Source organism: Sinocyclocheilus rhinocerous, unplaced genomic scaffold (genome assembly GCF_001515625.1).
Source record: "Sinocyclocheilus rhinocerous isolate Xijiao unplaced genomic scaffold, SAMN03320098_v1.1 scaffold468, whole genome shotgun sequence".
Taxonomy (NCBI): domain Eukaryota; kingdom Metazoa; phylum Chordata; class Actinopteri; order Cypriniformes; family Cyprinidae; genus Sinocyclocheilus; species Sinocyclocheilus rhinocerous.
Genome location: NW_015635305.1, coordinates 2151142 through 2173196, shown reverse-complemented (window position 1 = coordinate 2173196; position 22055 = coordinate 2151142). Strand labels below are relative to the sequence as shown.

The following is a 22055-nucleotide window of genomic DNA, read 5'->3' as shown; positions in this document are numbered from 1 at the left end:
CAGCAAGGATGCAATAAATTGATCAAGAGTGACAGTAAAGACATTATACAACAGATTTCTATTTCAAATAAATGCTGTGCTTTTAAACTTTTTATTCATCAAAAGTTCCTCAAACCACAAATATATAAAACAGCACAACTGTTTTCAACAATGATGATAATAAAAAAATTTTCTCAAGCAGCAAATCAGCATATTAGAATGATTTCTGAAAGATCATGTGACACTGAAGAATGGAGTAATGGCTGCTTTTTTCAAAAACATTAAGACATTTTACAGACCGCAAACCTTTAAATGGTAGTTTATCTGATGTGTGGGTATTTTGTGTGGTCAAAGATCTGAGCTGGTAACACAAAATGCCACAGGTTAATAGCATTTACTGAAAAACACTTATGATTAAGAAAAATGTATTTGAGGGAATCTCATACATCTGCTAAAAAGTATTTAAAAATTACTCTAATTGCATCAGATATAGCATAATTTGTTTGCAGATGCCATGTTGTTTTTTGATATTGTTTATTTAGTGCAACGAGATTCCTATATTTGAAGTGTGACTTAGATGTTCAAATACTTCTGGGAAGCACTGTAAGAATTTAGGAACAGTGTCAATCTCCCTCATTCTCTGACCCCATCTCCCTTTTTGGCTCAGCGGCTACTGTGATCTGCTGCACTGTCCTGAGCCAAAGCACCACTGCTGATCCACTGATCCTCCGCTGCGCTGAGAATAAGAGCCTCCACGCAGTGCTCTTTGGCTAGGCTTACAGCACATTACCTTCACAGCTGGGAGGATCAGGGCAATAACCAAACCTTGGCAGGGCAACACATGCCACAGCCAATAGTGGAGAGACACCAGAACAAACAAACAGAAGATTGATCTGAGGAACTGTATTGTGGGACGTCAAGTGTTTGTGTATCAAGGGGTTTAGTGTGCCATGGCCTAGTGGTTAACACACATGCCATGACACTGAGCACTATGAGTTCAAATCCAGCTCCATATTGTGTAACTGACCTGCCATAAGCGAAGCGTCTATCTTTGTGATGATCTCCAAATGTGTCCCACAGCCTGAGGGAGACACTGACCTCGTCCACCACATCTCGTGACCTCTCCAGCACCTAGACAAAACACTTTTGTTTAATTGTACCAGTACACCAATGCAAACACATTATATTCATACTACTGTGCAATGTAATACTAAGTAAATTAAATTTTAAATACAATTCTTATTTTAAATATTTTATTAGTATATTTCATTTTATATTCGTTTTAATGAGTTTAATATGTATAATTGCACACAACACTTACAAATGCATATACAAATAAATTATATATCTCACAAAATGTGTTACTGTATAAATACACTGCTGTTCAAAAGTTTGGGATCAGTAAGATTTTTGATGTTTTTTAAAGACAATTCTTTTGCTTATAAAGGCTGCATTTATTTGATAAAAAATACAGAAAAACAGTAATCTTGTGAAATAGTATTACAATTTAAAATAAAGGTTTTCTATTTTAATATACTGTAAAACATAATTTATTCATGTAATGCAAAGCTGAATTTTCATCATCCATTACTCCAGTCTTCAGTGTCACATGATCCTTCAGAAATCATTCTAATTTATTAACAATATGCTGATTTATTATTAATGTTGGAAACAGTTGTGCTGCTTAATATTTTTTTTGGAACCTGTGATACTTTTTTCAGGATTCTTTGATGAATAAAAAGTTAAAAAGAACAGCATTATTCAAAATATAAATCTTTTCTAACAATATAAGTTGTTACCATCACGTTTTATTCATTTAATTCATCCTTGCTAAAAGAAATTATTAATTTCTTTTCAAAAAAGAAAAAAAATTACTGACCCCAAACATTTGAACAGTAGTGTATATTATTACAAAATATTTATTTTTTAAATAAATGCTGTTCTTTTTTACTTTTTATTCATCGAGGAATCCTGAAAAAAGTATCACAGGTTCCAAAAGAAATATTATTAAGCAGTAAAAACTGTTTCCAACATTGATAATAAATCAGCTTATTAGAATGATTTCTGAAGGATCATGTGACACTGAAGACTGGAGTAATGATGCTGAAAATTCAGCTTTGCATCACAGGAATAAATTATGTTTTAAAATATATTAAAATAGTAAACCGTTATTTTAAATTGCAATAATATTTCATAAAATTATATATATCAAATAAATGCAACTTTGGTGAGAAAAAGAGACTTCTTTAAAAAACATTAAAAATCTTTCTGATCCCAATCTTTTGAATTGTAGTGTATACATATATATGTGTGTGTGTGTGTTTATTTATTTATATTTTACAATACATACTCCCCCCCTCTTTTTAACTATTTTATATAAACTAAAGTATATAAATACACTCGTTAAACAGGTTGTACTCCACTGTAATGTTTATATGTATTTTTCTATTTGACTGTAACTTTTCCATTACAATGTCAGACTTCCGGCAAATGAGATGTACATTATTTATGTCAACACTCAGTGCTCTTCAACATGTACACAATATGCCAAAGGTCTGCCCACCTCCTGGCACACACGGTATTGGTCGATGGCCCAGACAGTTGGCACGTGGGTGGCAAGCAGCTGGTACTGAGTAAGGGTGGTATTGCAGGCACGGGCACAGATCAGTCGGGTCTTGCCCACCGCGTTATCACCCACCACCACACACTTTATGGTCTCCACATTAGGTCGCTCATAATCTGTGTCTATATCCATGGAGAGGGCCCTGAAAGACAGAGAAGGAGAGAGATCATTTCAGTGATGATAATCATCATTGCATTGATGAAAAACATGACAAAACTCACTTTCCATTTATGTTTAACTGAGAATGAATAAAAAAAATTATAATAACAAGAGTTACAAAACATTCAATTCGGTCCATTCACTGTGGTGACTCAAATCAACGTCCACAATAATGAATGGCGTCATCAATACTGACTACTCATTCACCAAATGTTCAAAGTTTAAAGAAAAAGCTATTTCTGTCTGAGGAAGGAACAACAAAGACAGTCAACACAGTTCTGCACTTGGCTGTACAGCGTTTCAAAGTGTTTGAGTTTCAAAGTCAATGTGAACAAGTGCATCTAGTGCATTTTTTGTTTTTTTTTAAAGTCTCAGAAGAATCCACCTGAAGCTAACTGAATGTTGATTTGTATGAGAGAACACAGCTAAACCAGAGAGCATTAATACGCATGCTTTTCCCAGGCTACTGAAACAAACAGCGTTAACACAAACACTCACATAAACACTGACTTAAACCTGCTAAGTATCAAGACTGCAGCTCTCTGCAGAGAAAAGAAGAAAATAAAAACAACTCTGCTGAGGGATGCAGCTGAAACAAACCATTAGGAGACCCGCGTGCCAACACATATGACTGTAACTTAATATCCATGACAACTAGCAAGTTCTCTTTTAGGTTCAAACAAAAGCAAGCAATGTGAGATTGCTTTTTTTCCCTAAAACAATGACAGATTTTTGTTGCGTAATGAATGCAGACATTTGTTCGACAAGCTGAACTGCCTTGCTTCAGAGAGTCACATAAATTTGAGCATGTGAAAACAAGAATCAATATTAATACACCACTATAATAAAAGAGGCCATATGAAATTAAATACAAATGATTTTGGGAACCGTAACTCCTCTGTGGCTTTAAAAGTGGATTGAATTACCCTTGGTAAATGCACTAAAAGTGTACCGAGCCACACAAATCAATTAGCTTTCCTGGAAACAATAAAGAATTTCCTTGAATAAACACACAGGCAGAACCCTTGGCCAACTAAGAGCAGTGTATTCTTTTGATACAGCTAAAGTGATACAGCTATCTACATTACAAGCCGTCCTGAGCTCCGCTGTCCAAGTCAGCTAACGTTCCATAAAAAGAGTTCATGAAAGATTAATGGAGCCACTGTTTATTGTTCCACTGACAAAGACGTCACACAGTTCTGGCCTCCAATGACATACTGGGGTCAAAAAATGATTCTCATTCATTCAATTCATTCTGAGTAGCAAGGTGCCAATTCTGACCAAGATTAGCAAACTCAAAAATGTCCCGTAATAGGTAAAGAGACGTTTTATCTAGAGCAGCGGTGCTCAGTTAATTCCTCGTGAGGGGAATGTAACAGCCAGCTTTGAGGTTTTGGATCAGTGAAGGAGGTTTCAGAGAAATGTTGTCAGTGGTAAGGGTGCTCTGGAGGAAGCTTCTTTCACAGGTTACATAACAATGGTGGCACAACGGGCTGATGAAACTGAGCTGTAAATGTTACTACATCTTTGTGTTACCTAACAGTAATCTTTATAACTGTTCTGTGAGAGTCATCAACATTTATAGAGGATGTTATAAAAGTGAAGATTATTATGACTGCATATTAAAAATGCTAAAATGATTAAAAACAAATTAGCGGGGAGACCCAACTCTAATTTTTAAAGAAACAGACTTGAGCATGTTTTCTCACCGTGCAAAAAGTAGGGTGGTGGGTACAGAGATGAGAGTGCAGACTTGTGCACAATGTTTCCACTATTTAACTCTATTTTAATATGTTTAAAAAAGCTACATTATCAACTTCTATACATTCAAGGGATATTTTATTGAAAAAAGACAATTTTGTCATCATTTACTCATCGTCATGTCATTTCGAACTTCTATGATTCTTTGGAAAACAAATTTTTGATTTTTATAATTTTATAACAGTACCATTTAAAGGTTTGGGGTCAGTAAGATTTTTTTTAAAAGAAATGAATACTTTTATTCAGCAACATTAAAGACATTTATAATGTTACCACAGATTTCTATTTCAAATAAATGATGTTATCTTGAACAAAGAATTCTGAAAAAAATGAATCACGTATCATTTCCACAAAAATATTAAGCAGCACAAATATTTTCAACACTGATAATAAGAAATGTTTCTTGAGCACCAAATTAGCATATTATAATGATTTCTGAAGGATCATGTGACACTGAAGACTGGAGTAATTCAGTTTTGCATCACAGGAATAAATTACGTTTGAAAATACATTTATTATTTTAATTATTCTAAATTGTAAAAATCAAGTAAATGCAGCTTTGTTGAGTAAAAGAACAGAACAGTAGTGTAATATAACTGATATTCATTAAACAAACAAAAAAAAGTTTGATCCACAGAAGAAAGAAATTCTTACATGATTTAAAGGGATAGTTCTCCCAAAAATGAAAATTTGATGTTTGACACTCCTAATTGAGATTGTAGATAGAGTGTCAATGGTCCATTTGAGAGATAGGTGGCGGTAATGCACTTATAAGTCTGCGATCTGCCGTAAAGCAAGAAGAAGAAGAAGACGCGAGCGGGTGCTCAGGACAATTCAGACATTGCGGTGATATAAAATGATAAATGATATAAATACGGTTCAGTTTCTTGCACAGAGCGATCGTTTCGTGTCTTTACACATCAATGTATCGTCACGAGCCGCAGGGTTTAATTTGGTTTTGTTTGTGTATGTTTTTTTGACTCTCAAAGCCGTAATTCCCATTCACTTCCATTATAAGACTGACAGACTGCAACGGTTTGAGTTAAACTACTGAAAAAACGGTCACCTACATCTTGGATGCCCTGGGGGTAAGCAGATAAACATCAAATTTTCATTTTTGGGTGAACTATCCCTTTAATCAAAATGAGGGTGATTAAATGACGACAGAATTAAAATTTTTTCAGGAACACTTGGTGAGAATGTCTACAAACCAAGTATACCGTTTCCTTTTGTGACACACACAAACACAACAAAAAATGTGTATAATAAAAGCAATGATACCAGAGACATGGTGTCTCATGAAGCTTTTAGCAGAGTCAGTTGAGTGAGTCAGTGTTTTGTCATGAGGAATGAGACGAGCAGTGTGCCACACTAACACTTGTTTTAGTGACAGGCAGTGATAGAGACAGTGGGAGGCAAGGTCTGAGAATGAGCGAGGGAAAGAAAGAGAGAGATGAGACGCGTGGCAGACGCCCACTCCATTCACAAACACTGTACAGCCCACACAACAGTTCGTCTGCTTGTATTCAGTCCTGCCAGCCTCAGTGTGTGTGTGTATCTGAATATGTAGGTAGATAGAGAGAAGAATATCATGGCAAGTGGACCAACTACAACCCACAAGCAAATATGACAGTTAACGAACAATAAACTGGTTTGATAGGCTATAATAACTTATTATAGTGCTCTCAAGCTTTCTTTCTCCACATGTCTTGTGGCAACCACTAAAACTGAAGTATGGATTCAAACTAAATATTTTGAGGATCTCCTCATGAGATAAATCTAAAAAAAAAAAAACTATTTTTCAGTAAGTTTGACTGTCCTTTCCCTCTCTGTACATCTGTCGTTCTAGACAGCCGGGCAACAGAGACTTGCTCACCCCTCCTGCACTGTATGTGTGTGTGTGTGTTACATAACAGCTCCAGTGGCAAAGGCTGCTCTCTCTGCTGTCACATAACCAGAATTCAAGACTAACCCTTGCTCTTAGAGAGCACCTGCAAACCCTTTTTTTGAAACACTGAAAAAAAAAAGAAAATATCCAAATATACACACTAAATCAACCCTAACCGTATAAACACACACACTGGATGTTAACCCCCTGCCTGTCATAGTGACCTAATTTCTGTAGTTTCCGCCAATGCTTCATGCCAAGTGTTTTGCCCCTGAGCGTGTCTGCATGGGTGTTTATAAAGGCATATTTATAAGCATTTATAGAGGGGACATGTAAAGACAGGGTCTGCCATGAGTGTAGACGACTTATGTAACGCGGTGGTCTCCTGCCTGCTGCCAGTAAACAAGTTAAAGTAGAGCAGCGTGTTGCTGCGCACCAGATTTGACACAGTATTTCCCAACCGTTCCAAAATACTGTTCTCTGGTAAGCACTGAGCTAACCAATGCACCACCGCAGCGTAGCACCTTGGAGTGTCTTACACCACATGCCTCTGAACTGCAAAGAGTCAAGTCTTTTAGTGGATCGATCACATTTTATAGCTGGGCCATAAAGTCGTTCAGTGCTGAGTCCTCCAGATCAGAGAATGAGTTAGATCCTTCTCCTTAATGCCATCAGTCCCTGGGGAGTAACAGAGGAATTAACCACTGAAACACTGGGAGATCTACTACTGTGTCAGCATGTTCGATAGCGGTTTCAGTGAAACACATTAAGGGCGTTTTATTTACTTCATATGCAGTGGTCACAAAAAGTGACTGACTGGATGCTTAAGTCACATTTAATGTATGAATGTCTTTGCATTTTATAACAAAATAACAAACCAAGCAGAAATTATTTAAAAGAAATATACCACATATACAAATTTTATAGCAAAACATTAGACAAAAACAAGTTTGTTAGGTTTCAAATGATTAAGTGCACTTGGGTCAGGCATTCGTTATTACAACATGTCACCCATTCAAGTCAGAAACATGACACAGAAGTAGCCTAAAAAAATAAATAAATAAAAAGGTTTATATTATGGACAATAAATCCAAATAACTAAATTCAAAATGCTGCAAATTATTCATTTCTATATATGTGGTGTCAAAACGAAATGTTTGTGTTATATAAAGCAAAGTGTGAAAATCAAGTGATTAACTTTACACTTGTTGTCTGTCAGCTGTTTCGTACATCACACCTTTAAACTGATTAAAAAACAGCATGTAAAATTAAAAATAACTTGCATAATCTTTCATTATAATTCATTACAGGGTTTTTGCTCACTGATCCCTATATATTATATACAGTATATTTATAGATATATAATATATTAATTATACTTTCATCATTGTGATACTTCCAAGTCCACTTGAACTTAGGGCACATTGAACTACACCCACATTGAACTACACCTGTGGATACTCTGCTCGGAGATCTGGGTGAACTTGAGGAGAACTGACTTCATACATGTATTAAAAATCCCCTTTAAAACCAGTTGGTTACAAGTATGGCTCAGAATAAAAAACAGCATATTTTTTTACACATGTCACATGGTTTGATATTTAGTCATGTAATATTTTGTTATATTAGTTGGAATTAAATGTCCAAAAGTGTCCAAAATCTTTTTGGGAGCAATATATACCATCTGCTGGTATTTTCCCATGATCCTTGAACTGATTGCAACTGCAGTCTACTCACACTTATGCTGTTCATGCTATACGGTCATGTCAGCAAGAACAACAATTTACTGTAATTACACAGCGAGATGTGCAAAAGTCAAGATGATTCATAACAAAGTGACCCACAAATGAAGTCTTAAGCAAGAGTTTAACTATTTAGCACAGTGGCCCACATGGACTACAGCATCATGAGTCCTATGGACCTAAGCTGTCATGTGCACTATAAATATAACCATACCTTTACCCTTGAGAGCAAACTCAGCAATGAGAGACTCATTAAAATCAGCCATGGAAAAAGCTAAGGCTTCAGCTCTCAATGGACCCGCTGAAGTGAATGTTTTCAAACAGTGCTGATAGTGGCGGCTTATCTGAGATCACTTTTGCTATGGATGATTGCTTAGCATTTGTATTTGTATTATGTTTATAATACATGTCACTCTGATCAAATATTGTCAGATAAGTTAAGCATATGAAAAAGCTGGTTACAAGTTGTAATATAGAATGTGAGTCACAGCAAAAGAGAAAGCACACTACAATTGTCTTATCAAGTACTGAACAGCATGACAGAGCAGGACGTTCACTGCAGTACGTAATGAGTGTGTAGCAGCAGTTTATTGCTGACAAGTAATGTTTGAACAATATAAAAGTCACATCATAAAACAATGATTGCTGAATCAGCAAAAGACTAAAACGCTTCACTTTATCCCTTGATTATAATGGACAAAGAGTCAGTAAGATCTCACAATAGCATTAGCGGGAGAGCTTGGCTCATGCCTACAAAGAAACAAACAATAAAAATATGCACCATGGTGGAATTTCGAAGAATTCAAATGCTCAAGATATTTCCTGCGATTAGATCAGGTGTAAAGGCATTGTGTTAAACGTGTAGGGGCAGTCATTGACAAACCCCCATTCATACTTCTAAGAAGCCCTAATTCAGCACCCATTCAGAATGAGCTTCATTGAGAAACATAAACCAGTAGTGAATTCTCTCAGTAAGAGGATTTCTCGCTTTAAGATGAAACGGACGGCCAGTGAATGAAATGTGAGTTCATATAATACAGAGAGAAAAAGATGCAAGAAAAGGTGAGCCAAGCCCATGCTCGCCACCGAATCAGAGTGTGCAGTGGGAAATGAAATCATACACACACAGGGAAAAAAAACTATTCTATGAAGACTGAGAGGAAGCATAGCAACAAACTGGCCAAAACAAAGAGGTGGTGAGTTGCAGCAACCGCTACGTGATACAAAGACACGCTTTCTATGGCAAGCCATTTTATCATTTATTCCTTAAGACCAGTATCTATTGTTATGTTATTAGCTACGTGATGCTACAATGTTTTTCAATTTTATTAGAAACTATTCATCATCCCAACAGCAACAAGTATTCTATGTTACTATGCCAGCAGAGACAAATAACTATAACACTGTTACTGGAAACAAATTGCAAATTTTTGTCAATTTATCATAGGTCTGGGTGATATAACTAAAAAATGTATCAACGATATAATGTTTCATATCGTTCAGTATTGATAATTATTGACATTTTTTATAACCTTTTTTAAAACAAAGAACAATATAATTTTTTTTTTAATTTAACCACTGTATTTTTAAATTAAACCAATTTATTGAGACAAACAACAAATATTTTAAACAGTCCTCCATAACATGTGCTGCACACATCTGAATATTTGGGTTAAACTGTTCTGGAACAGTGCTGTAAATACAACTTAACCACTGATGTCTAGTCGTGTCCTCTTTTGGAAGGCCAAACAAAGTAGTTTCCCTTTCACAACGAAACACACAGCGTCACACACGGTGGGCAAGAGTGAGCGGCTTGAGAACGGCGCGGCCAGCGGATTCGACGAAGGAGCGGCCAGCGGGCCTGCGGCAACCACATGTGACGACCCCTGGGCTGGACTCCGCTTCGTCCACGGTGAAAGCAGATCCTGCGATCCACAGCGTGAAGTTGATGTATTTTCTCAGCAACCAGCACGGATCAGCTCCAGGCATGACGAAGCGGATATCGTCCTCTTTTGGAAGGCCAAACAAAGTAGTTTCGCTTTCACAACGAATCACACAATGCCTTCACGACATGGCGATGGCAACAACAATACTACAGCAAGAATAAAAGTTACGCCTTCTTTCTTTGGTGAACATTTGGGCGGTGTTATGCAAATCTTCCCACATCTTGACGTAGACATGTGGGGCGTGTTAGAATGACCTGTTTAAGGTAGGCGTGGTTGACTCTTAACTTTTATAAAGAATATCTCTTTGGATTTGAGACTTTAGTCTTTGCAACTTTACAGATCTTCTTTATGCACCAAGAGCTTGTAACACTCCAAAGAGAAAGGAAAAATTGAAATCGCACCATATGACCCCTTTAAGGAAACTTTTGTCTTGCCTCCCGAGGCCACAGGAGGGCGCAATGAGCAAAATAATGCAGCACATTTAAATTGTCAACGCAAGGAAATAAGTAAAAAAAAGGTGCATTACGTCTACATTAACTCATATAAATCAAATATAATTTCGTAAATTGCATAAACAATTATGAACAAAACAGCATCACGTATTTATGCACTGCTTAATCCAAAGAGCCGAAGCGCCATTCACTCAGATTGCTTTTAAAAACATATGAGACGCAGTGAATAGGATAAACCTCCACAAATTTGTGACGTGTTTTCTAAAAGTTTAAACGGTTTTAACTTTGCATGGCTAAATCTCTTGTGTGAGACGCGAGTGCAGCAGTCATATTTGTCCATCTAAAAAATGCGCTGAATATGCGTTCCGTGTGAATGGCTTGGTTTTGATTTTAACCTAATCAAGATCTTTTCCGCATTGAGCTCTTATATTTCTATAATATTTTGAATGCATAACGCAGCAACTGCGCATCTCGTGGGCTAGACTAATAAAACATTAAATGCAACAACGTCACTCACTCATTAGGTGCAAGTATGTGTTCCAGTAGTTTAGACTGACTAGTACTAACTGAAGACAACCTAGCATGAATTTACTGGACACTGAGATGTAGGGCTGTCAAATTAAATTTCCAATTTCGAATATTTATTGAATTCAAAATAAAAATCCACAATCGAATGCAAAAACGTTGCATTTGAATTTTAGGTGTGCGTCAGGCAGCCTTATCAGTGGCACATGAGATGTGATGACAATGTAGGTGCCATTGCATTTTAATGCTTTTGTTAGTCTATCCAGTTGAATCCACTAGATGCGGCGCGGCTCATTCAAAATACTGCGGACAAAGAGAACATCAACGCAGAGAAGATCTACGGCAAAACTGAAACCAAGTCATTCACACAGAGCACATATTTATTTAATTTTCTATAGGGACATCTATTACCGTTGCACTTGCGTCTTGCACAAGAGAGACGCATGTTTAGAAAGCCATGTAAAATTAATGCAAGTTCAACTTTTAAAAAAACATGTCTCGAGACTTTATGGTGGTTTTTCCCCATCCCTCTTCATCTCATGTTTTTAAAATGAAAAAAAAAAACTCTTTGTGATTAGTTTTCGGTCCTTTGTATTAAACTATACATATATTATGCTGTTTTGTTTCTGATTGTTTAAGCAACTTTACGACAACTTATATTTGGTTTATACTAGGGCTGTCAAAATTAACACGTTAACGCGTTAACACAAATTCATTTTAACGGCACTAATTTTATTAACGCGCGATTAACACAGCGCGCATTTTCTGTTTGACCCGTGGCCTATCCCGTAGTTGGGAAAATGGAGATGCACAGTGTTTTTGACTCAGTGACTTTGTCGCTAGATTTAGCTACTTTTTTTTTTTTTAAGTGCCTAGCTAAATCTTTAGGGTTTGCCCAAACCTTATTTAGTTTCTGAGACTCACCAGTACTGCCGCACGAGCGCGAGGTCTTTCCCGCATTGCACACACCTCTTTCTCTGCGTCTGCTCTGTTCCGCGAGTGGCTGAGAGGAGCAGCGCTTTCAGCTAAAACACATTATGTTGCTTCTCTAACCGATATGGGTTTTTCACTGGCCGATGCCGATATTTAGAAATCAGGGCAGCCAATGGCCGATATATGATACCGATTTTTTTGGCCGATGTTTTTTTTTTCCCCATTCGGTAATCAAATAAGCACTGCGCTCACAAACGCTACTTTATCAGGCATTACAGGAAAGATGAAATGAAAATGACATCGAAGCTTTTAATTTTGAAACGTGAAGCGCTCATTTTATTCAAATCTATTTGTGGTATGATAACTTTCCGGCATCAATTCTAGTAGGGTAAAATGTAATTACGCTTTCGAAACGGTTTGTTTTGCCCTGCCATTAGCTGAAGCTGTGTATGAACAAGCCTCGGCTGCAGAGTGTGAGCTGCTCCGTCTCACGCAGTCTCAGAGGGAGTTCCGCAACAACGCTTAGCTGCCCGCAGATGCGCCTGCCTATAAATCGGCCTAATTTGCAGCACAATCGGTCGATGGCGATTAATTAAAAAATGCCAAAAGCCAATCAATCGGTCGACCTCTACATCAGACGACGGCTCGATTATAAATTTTGTGCAGATGAACATCTTGGAAGGGAGAGCTGGTTATGTTATGTAGTCTTAATGGGTCGCGTTTCAGTCACTATTTCATATTCATTCCATTGTCTGACAACAGAAACAGTAAAATATATAAATGAAAACAGTTTTATTGAGAATTTAGCTGCATCAAAATACAGTATGTGGGCACAGAGAGGCAAACAAATGTAATAATAAATAATAAATGTACAGCATGTTCAGAAGAAGTGAGCTGTCCTGTCATGCGAAAATGTAAACATGCTTGTGTAAGTAAATTGCTCAGTGCAAATAAAGAGAAGTAATGGGAACCTAGTATTTCTATGTTCTTTTTTCAAGTGTCTAATAGACATGAACAAGTTCTTTGAAAAACATCTATGACCTATGAAACATGTCTAGTCTTCATGCTCTATGTTGACTTTGGTTTCACTAATAATAAACATAATAATAAACATTAAGTTGTGATTAATCACAAGTTAACTCATGGCAATCATGCGATTAATCGTGATTAAATATTTTAACCGATTGACAGCCCTAGTTTATACACATTATTTTAAACACACTGCGCTTTTTTCCGAAGATGGTCGTGTTATTTTATTACAGGAGAGAAGCCAAAAACTTAGAACATAGAAAAAAACATAACTAGTAAGAAGTGAATAGTTGATACAGATTAACCACACTGTGAAATTAGTTACTAGCAACAAAGTAACATTTACTTGTCACTGGTGGGACAGTGACTAGCAGAAAAGGCTTACATTGAAATACATGAGTGGTGACTAACTGAACAGATTCTAATCAGTACTAGTATATGAATGAATGAGAATTATTAGAGTGAATACATGTTAGACCGGCTTGCCATACGTTTCCAACATCAAGCGTTTAGGATGGGCGGTGGTTAATGTGTGACTGTGTGTTTTTACAAGTCGTTTTTGATGCAGTGTTGAGTGTAAGAATGCAACATAGAGAATCCGCAGACAAATGCTGCATGACTGTCGCGTGGTGAAACAAAGTGCAATTTCGCCACCCTACCTTCCGACGCTTCCAGAATTGACCCACATGCCAGTCCTCGAGTGATTCCCCCCTGGCTCCCGTTAAACCGGGTGCAGGAGATCAAATAAAACCGTGAAATGACTGAGACGTCTCTGGAAAACTCGCGACTGTTTTGTGTTCAACTCGCTGGCGTGTCACGGCTGACACAAAGGCAGCATCTTCACACTCGCCTTCCCTGCAGAGCTAAAAGAGATCCCCTGAAACAAGTTTGCAGAATGCAGTGAAGAACCTCAACCGTTAAGTGTGCTACATCTATCCCTCGCTCTCTCAACGATACCTCTTTTTCCTGAAATTACTGACATTTATAGGTAAGCTCTCATTTTGGTGCGTTCGTTGGTGTGTTATTGTTTCTACAGCTGATTTTGCCAATGACACGCCCCTCCTCGTGCGTCACGTAAACTGAACTCTCCCCGAATCCGTGTAACTGTGACTGGCAGCCAATCAAATTCATCGCAGCCGATGGCCCCGCCCCGTCTGGAACGCTCGGCCCGTTAACCCACAACATACCAGTCATTTGTTTAGACTCAAACATGCTCTGCCAGGCGGAGAGGTTACAAAACGTTTTCTACGGCAGAACACATTGTAGTTGCGTTTGAAAAACTAGTGTCATCCACTGAATTACTGGTGCGGATATTCAACGGATGCTTACGTTATTTTATTACGAAAGCACGCGTAACTTAAAGTGGAAGTGAAGCAGTCAGTTAAGTTAACATTATTTAGTTAAGTGATTTCCACTTTGATAAAAAAATATATAACAAACATGATTAATGTAACCATTTTAAAGAAAAAAGGATGTTTTGTTATAGCTTTTGGAGCAAGGGCGCCGCCATCTTGCAGTACCACCGCGTGTGACGTCACGGGGTTGGTTCGCTCCGATAGCCAGTGAAGTAATACAAGCATTTCTTTACATTTGAACGCACAAAGGTTATTTTAACACACAAATAATTTGGCTTTCACCATAATTTGCATGAATATTCAACATCAAACTGTCTATATGCCAAGTTTTGATCGTGGTATCCCAATATTGTTTTCTTCATAATGCGAGGCCCAACGTGATGTAAACAAACAACACTTCATGCAATATCATTCATGTCGCAATTTATTGTTATGTCAGACCATTAAGACATATGCATTACATTGACTGGTTCACCAGTTGTATATATCATATTTTATGTTCACCTGCGAATACAATTAGCTTTCCTGCTGTTAACAGGACGTAGTGTTTAACTAATCACCTAACGTTATCTGAACAATCGGACCAGAAGCTATAACAAAACATCCTTTTTTCTTTAAAATGGTTACATTAATCATGTTTGTTATATATTTTTTTATTAAAATGGAAGTTATTTTCCTAAATAATGTAAACTTGACTGACTGCTTCATTTCCACTTTAAGGTTTCAGTCACATAGGTATTGTACATTTGCGTGTCACTATATATAATCCATTGACAGATGACAGACCGGTGCACTGCAGTGTTTCGTTCTACACTCTTCTTTATCGTAAATGATAAAATTGTAAAACCAAGATGCTATTAAATGCACAATTAAATGTCCACATAAGAGTGACAGCTGCACAATAAATGTAAAATAAAATGATGTGCAGTGCTTTTATCAAACAGAAAGCCTCTCTTTTTCAACAAAAATCTAGATGGACACTAAGCATAGGCTACTATAGGATAGTGTGTGTGTGTGTGTGTGTGTGTGTGTGTCCTTTAGGGGGTCTTAAGTGTATTTAAAATAAATTAACATTATAACAGCCTATTAAAATGATTTAAAAGTTAAAGTGTTAAATCTGCTATAAAAATATAAGTGCAGCATATAATGTGTAACATCTCTTACACTGGAGAAAAACACTGAGCTCACACTGTGAATTTTATTTTTTCTTCTGATTTTTTTTCTTTTCTTTTTCTTTTTTTGGTTTTGCCTGCAGCATCCAGGCTTGGCAAACAATATTAAGACTTTTTAATGCCATTTAAGACATTTAATGGCTTTCAACAATTGAGGATCTAAAACATTTGTATTGGCAAATTCTGTGGGATTGCTTGATATTTGATTAGGCTACTCTTCAGATATATTTACACATGTTATGTTTAACATCATTATGTTAAGCAGTTAATGTCAATAAAAAAAGTTACACATAATAAAAACAAGCTTAGCTTATGCTTTATTATTATTATTTCAGCACAAGAACAAGAATTATTGTTTGGGGAGACTTGAATAATAAACTTTTATCATTTTATGGGTATAGTGGAACTCATTTGTCCCTGTGATATTCTAAAACTGACACAGCAAGTAATAAACACTGACCTCTAGTGATTTCTACTGGTATAAAACACAACACAGACCTTTAGATAGTGCAGAGAAAGAGAGAAAAGATCACCCAACTGCATAGTGTTCCCGTTTTTATAGTATTCAAACTTGGACTATATTCACTGAAACAATGAGCACTTAAAAAAACTTCTCTCTTCTCAAACATCCAGACTGCGGATGTGGTCGGACCATGATGTCATTGCACAAAGTCTTTCAGTGATGTCAGTCACAGATTTTAGTGAAGCACAAACAGACCCTGTTCCCACACTTCAGTCAATGCAGCCCTTTCTGCCATCCATCTCAGACCCAGCTGGACTCTAGCAGGCATGCCAGTGCCAGTGCAACAGCGGGCCCTGAGAAAATGATGCCCCTTTGGCCCCTCTGGAGCCCCCGGAATGAGAGTGAGAGACGGAGAATCGAGAGAGACGTGCAACTCGCAACTATGAACATGTGGGCATTGTGGGATTTGTCTATGAAAGGGTTTAAATGGAATGATGTATTATGAGGTGAGGTTAGTGAAAGTGTCTGAGCCTGTAATTTACAGTCAGGCTTCTTATACTGACATTATGACAGTGCAAAGCAAAGGAAATGGAGAGTCGAAACATAAATTAGACTGGGTGGATGAAGGATGAGCCTGGGAAACATTATGAGGTGTCTCCTGCTGAGTTGAGCTATGTTTGTTATTGTGGCTTGTGGATGTGAGCGCAGGTCATGAGCACACACACATTTAGACATACATGCACATTAAAATATGTTTTTTTTTTACCTTTATCATTCTCTTTTAAACAAACTTGCACATACTCTCACTTGGCATAAACATGCATCCACTGTGTATTTAAGGTGGCTGGTCCTTACAAATTGTGTTCATGCTCACACTGTATGTTCAGCTATCATAACTGGATGCGTAACACTTTCTATTGCAAACATATTCAGCTTCAGACTAGGCAAAGTAGGTCAGACCTGTTATACAATGGGGAATCTTTTTAAGGAGCATAAATGCAACGAAGTTCACCCGCAAAAAGGCATAGACAGGAAGTCATATAGGACGGCAGTAAATCAGTACAGCGATACCAGCGGACAAACTGTCATCACAAGTGGGAACAGGGAAATGTATGCTGCACACTCACTCCTGTCAGCTTGTGTTCAAGAAGGGGTAAGACACAAAGTCTCCAAACAAGTCCTTAAGCGCATAATGTGGAGAAAAAGATGAGATTGACATTCTGAGAACAGGGGGAGGTTTCCTGGTATCAGTCCATAAACAGTGGCATGGTGTTGCCCATGTGAGAGGCTTGTGAGGTTGTGTGCAGGACATCTAAACAAAGATAAGATTTATAAAAACAACGCTGAGAAAATGAGAGAAAAGGGGAATGGGTGTAGAATGAAAGGGGATAAAGAAAGAATGCTTAGATATATGGCCATTAATTAAAGTTTTGCTATACACTGTAAAATCCATAAAAATATGCCTCAATGTACTGCATTATGGAGGTGTTTTAGCTGTATTTTGCATTTTTCTCTTCATTGCGTTGTGTATTATGGGTTAAAGGAAATGTCCTTAAAATTATTGCATAATGTTCTGGCAGAAAATTATGGTAACACCTTAGTATAGGGACCAATTCTCACTATGTTGCTTATTAGCAAGCCTATTAATAAGATATTGGCTGTTTATAAAGTGTACTTATAAAGCACATATTCTGCACGACCATATTCTACATCCCTAACACTACACAATACCTAAACTTAATAACTACCTTACTAACTATTAATAAGCAGCAAATTAGGAGTTTATTGAGGCAAAAGTCGTAGAAAATGGTTTGGACTTTAAAATAAAATGTGACCAAAATTACTTTTCCCCAGTGTAATTATTACGAACTTGATCATCGTCCATGAAGAGGGGAGACACAGTTATATTCAAATTAGATTATAATCTATACAGAACCAAAACCCAAAAGTGTAGCTATAAATTACTTAAGTCAGAAATGATTAATCAAAATGAATTCAGTCAGGTTTAATGAACAGAAAGTTTAGGAGTACATTTATTGGAGATTACAGGGGTATGATGGAGGTGGGCACAGAGGGGAGAATGTGAGACAGACTTTATCTCCACAACACTGGGACAGGCCACACTCTCTTATCAACGCACAATTTCAAGCTCTCCAAGCATGTTAACACTGTGAGTTCATGCCAGCTGTATATACATACTGTTCTGATTTATAGCACACTAGGTGCCAACTTTCTTCCAAAGTATGTAAAAAGTGCATTCTTATACAGTGGTAACTTTTCTTTTGAACACTGGGAGGACCAATTTTAATAGCATTAAAGTGATAATTGCATGTATCATGAGCATTTTGTGATATAGTAGTGAGTGTTTGATCTGCAAAGCATCTATAGAGTAATAAATAGTCTAAGTGCTGTGATGAGTGACTCAGTTAATGATTTTATGTATATTGTGTTTATTTCAGAAACCTTGAAGTTTTCCACTATCCTAAAATATATTCACACCTCCTCAAATATGTTGTCATATACATCAGTCTTCCCACTTACATAAAGCAGCTTGTGTCAGGTTATCACACACAAACACACCTACAAACTAGAGATGGGAAACTATATCGATTTCATTTGTACAATCTCAATATTTATTCTTAAAATGGTAAAACCTCTACTACTAATAAAATTAATAGTTTCACAAATTAGAAGGTTCCCTGTTTCAGAGTTTCTTGAATCACTTTCCAGCAGTTCAACTTCCCTGCTAATGAATCACTGCATTGCTGAATCGCTGGTGCCAATAAATCATATTTTAATAAGTTGTGAATTCGAGTTTACAGCCTGTATTGAATGTGATGCATTAAAATCACTGAGTACAGCAAAATAACCGCACAAAACAGCTACTGAGTCCACATGCAAAAAGGTTAAATGGCAAACAAATGACTCTTATGAGCCAGTTATTTTTAGTAAATCAAAAACATACAACGTGTTGTCCGATTCCTGAAATTAACGGCTCTTATGAGCTGGTGCTTTTGGGTGAACCAAAAACATAAAACATGACCAGTGTGGCCCGATTCACAACAAAGTTTATTTTTAATTCAATTCAATTCAATTCAATTCAAGTTTATTTGTATAGCGCTTTTCACGATACAAATCGTTGCAAAGCAACTTTACAGCAAATTAAGTTTCTACAATATTTAGTGGTAGCTTATCAGTGGTGACTGTCAGTTAATGTACATATGGCAGAAATGTACGGAAAAATCAATTTAAGACGTAATCAAACAGACAATGAACACTATTAACAGCAATTATTATATGATGCAATCAAACTTATAGCAAAATGTGGTAGTTCTGTATGTTGTTTCAGGGTAACAATAACAGGGTTTAATAAATCACAAACATACAGCATGACCAATATGTCCTGATTCATTGACACATGACTCTCACAAAGTGATTTTTTTAGTGAATCATAAACATACAGTGTGGCTCAATTAATTAACAAACAATTAATGAGCCAGTTCTTTTTTGTGAATCAAAAGACATACAGCTTGACGGTTCTTAATGAACAGGTTTAAAAGACAAGTAAGCACTTGAATTTTGAAATACTGTATAATGTGCAGTACTATCACACAGATAATTTATTTTATATGTAAGTATTTTATCTGAAATGTACCCTAAATAAATCACAATTGAATTGTGAAATCTGTATTGATACCCAGCCTTAGTACAAACACAAAGTGGAGGCCAGCACTCATATGATATACCCAATGGCAAAACCACCTCCCAAACACAACTCCTCCACCCAGCACCAGTCTAGAGAATGCAGTGATGCTATTGTTTGTTTGATGGCAACTACACTCCTCCTACTGCAAACAACAGGCTTGAAGAAATGACAGACGAGAGAGTAAGATAGCTTTGAGGTGGCTTTCCTGCATTCTTCGGTGACATAAAGCATCTTTGATGAAGATGGAGTGAGCTTAACCTTGCTCTAGACTTCACTCAAGCCCATTCCCCAGCGTTCATTAGAATGGGGTTATTAATAATACCTTTAAGCCACTGACAGGCAATGCTGTAAATCTTCAATCGGTTAATTTGTTTTTTCAGTGGACTATTTCACATCTAACTTTAGATGATAAATGCTTTTACAGTCACTCTAAGCTACTACAGGCCTTATATGCTTATCCCATAACATGAAAGACATTGTGAGTCAGATGTGATTTTGATAATCTCATCCTCGTGGTTCGTATCTTTACTATTACCATAACATCTAATCTTTTAGTAGAGTAGGAGACAGACATGCTGCCTCTCTTAGCAAGATGTGACTCATGTGTTAAATGTGAACATCTTTAAGCAGAACCCGCTCAAATGAAGAGGCTAATCTCATTAAGCCTTTACTCAGCTGTTTAATCACAGGGCTACACCGGGGCCAAGCACAGTACGGCTTAAGATTCATTCAAGAGAACCACACTTCGGCTTGAATTAATTGAGTAATATAATTTTGCACATATAGGTTGAAATTTGAGACTATAATGACAGTTATGACTCAGAGGGGACGTTTTTGAAAAATGACACCTGCGCTGTCACATAAAAGATAATGCAAGGCTGTATTTGCCAAGAATATTTCATTGATTACTTCAAATTAATGGAGATGGTGGAATATCTAAATTTTCCTCTCAATCCATAATATGTTAAATTCAAATCATGATTGAAATAAAAGCAGAATAAAGAAAAGTAGAAGTCATGTAATGTGTCCTACACAACTCAACCCCAAACAGCCTCACTAGCTTAATCAGCATATCTACATTGGGCAACTAGATTAAAGGGTTAGTTCACCCAAAAATGAAAATTCTGTCATTAATTACTCACCCTCATGTCGTTCCAAACATGTAAGACCTTTGTTCATCTTCGGAACACAAATTAAGATATTTTTGATGGAATCTGAGAGCTCTCTGACCCTCCATAGACAACAATGGTATTACCACGATCAACGCACAGAAACGTATATAGCAAGGACATCGGTAAAATAGTCCATGTGACATCAGGGTTTCAACCGTAATTTTACGAAGCTACGACAATACTTTTTGTGTGCAAAGAAAACAATAATAACATAATTTATCAGCAATTCTTCTCCCCGAGTTACCGTCTTCCGCCATTTTGTAGAGTAGCTTAGAACGTAATCAATGTAATCAGCGTTGTTTACTTTCAGTAGAAAGCGCGCACATGCTGAACGTAAACAAGACTGATTACGTTGATTACGTTCTGGGGTACTCTCCAAAATGGCGGAAGACAGTAATTCGGGGAGAAGAACTGCTTATAAATTATGTTATTATTGTTTTCTTTGCGCACAAAAAATATTCTCGTAGAATTACTATTCTTCGTAAAATTACGGTTGAACCTCTGATGTCACATGGACTATTTTACCGATGTCCTTACTACGTTTCGGTGCGTTGATCGTGGTTATATCATTGCTGTCTATGGGAGGGTCAGAGAGCTCTCAGATTCCATCAAAAATATCTTACTTTGTGTTCCAAAGAAGAGCGAAGGTCTTATGGGTTTGGAATGACGCGAGGGTGAGTAATTAATGACAGAATTTTCATTTTTGGGTGAACTAACCCTTTAAGGCCGTGTGTTCACCAAAGCATTTTTAGCCAGCTAAAGCCAGCTGTGAGCGCTTCAGAGCGTTTCTGCAGCGCAGCGTTTTTTTCAGTTGAGATGCTGTGGTTGCTATGATACGAAATATCCGTTCATCTTCGGAACACAAATTAAGATATTTTTAATGAAATCCGAGAGCTTTCTGACCCTGCATAGAAATCAAGCCAACTGATATGTTCAAGGCCCAGAAAGGTAGTAAGGACATCATTAAAATGTCCACAGCCAGTGGCGGCTCGTCGGGGGAGGCACAGCCTCCCGATAATTTTAAGGTGAAAATGGGAGGAGGACGATTTAATGTTAATAAAATTCACAATTCATTTCAGTTCATGTCTCAGAATGTGTATTTTTTGTTTGTAATTTCACAGTTGTAATACCATAACGTGAAAGCGCCGCT

At 37.1% G+C, this 22055-nt stretch overlaps 1 protein-coding gene across 5 annotated transcripts in view; it reads right to left on the bottom strand.

The window, feature by feature from the left end:
• LOC107746840 (rho-related BTB domain-containing protein 1-like) overlaps positions 1 to 22055 on the bottom strand; it is a 53915-nt gene that overhangs the window by 14521 nt on the left and 17339 nt on the right. For 4 of the 5 annotated variants that reach the window (XM_016561166.1, XM_016561167.1, XM_016561168.1 and 1 more), the window contains 2 exons: positions 2543 to 2744; positions 1007 to 1110 (listed from right to left, as the gene is read on the bottom strand). In XM_016561166.1, the coding sequence (XP_016416652.1) occupies positions 1007 to 1110; positions 2543 to 2734 (296 nt within the window). In that variant the 5' untranslated portion in view covers positions 2735 to 2744. Of the gene's footprint in view, positions 1 to 1006; positions 1111 to 2542; positions 2745 to 13696; positions 14026 to 22055 lie in introns of those variants that run through there. The other variant, XM_016561165.1, reaches the window with a different exon arrangement.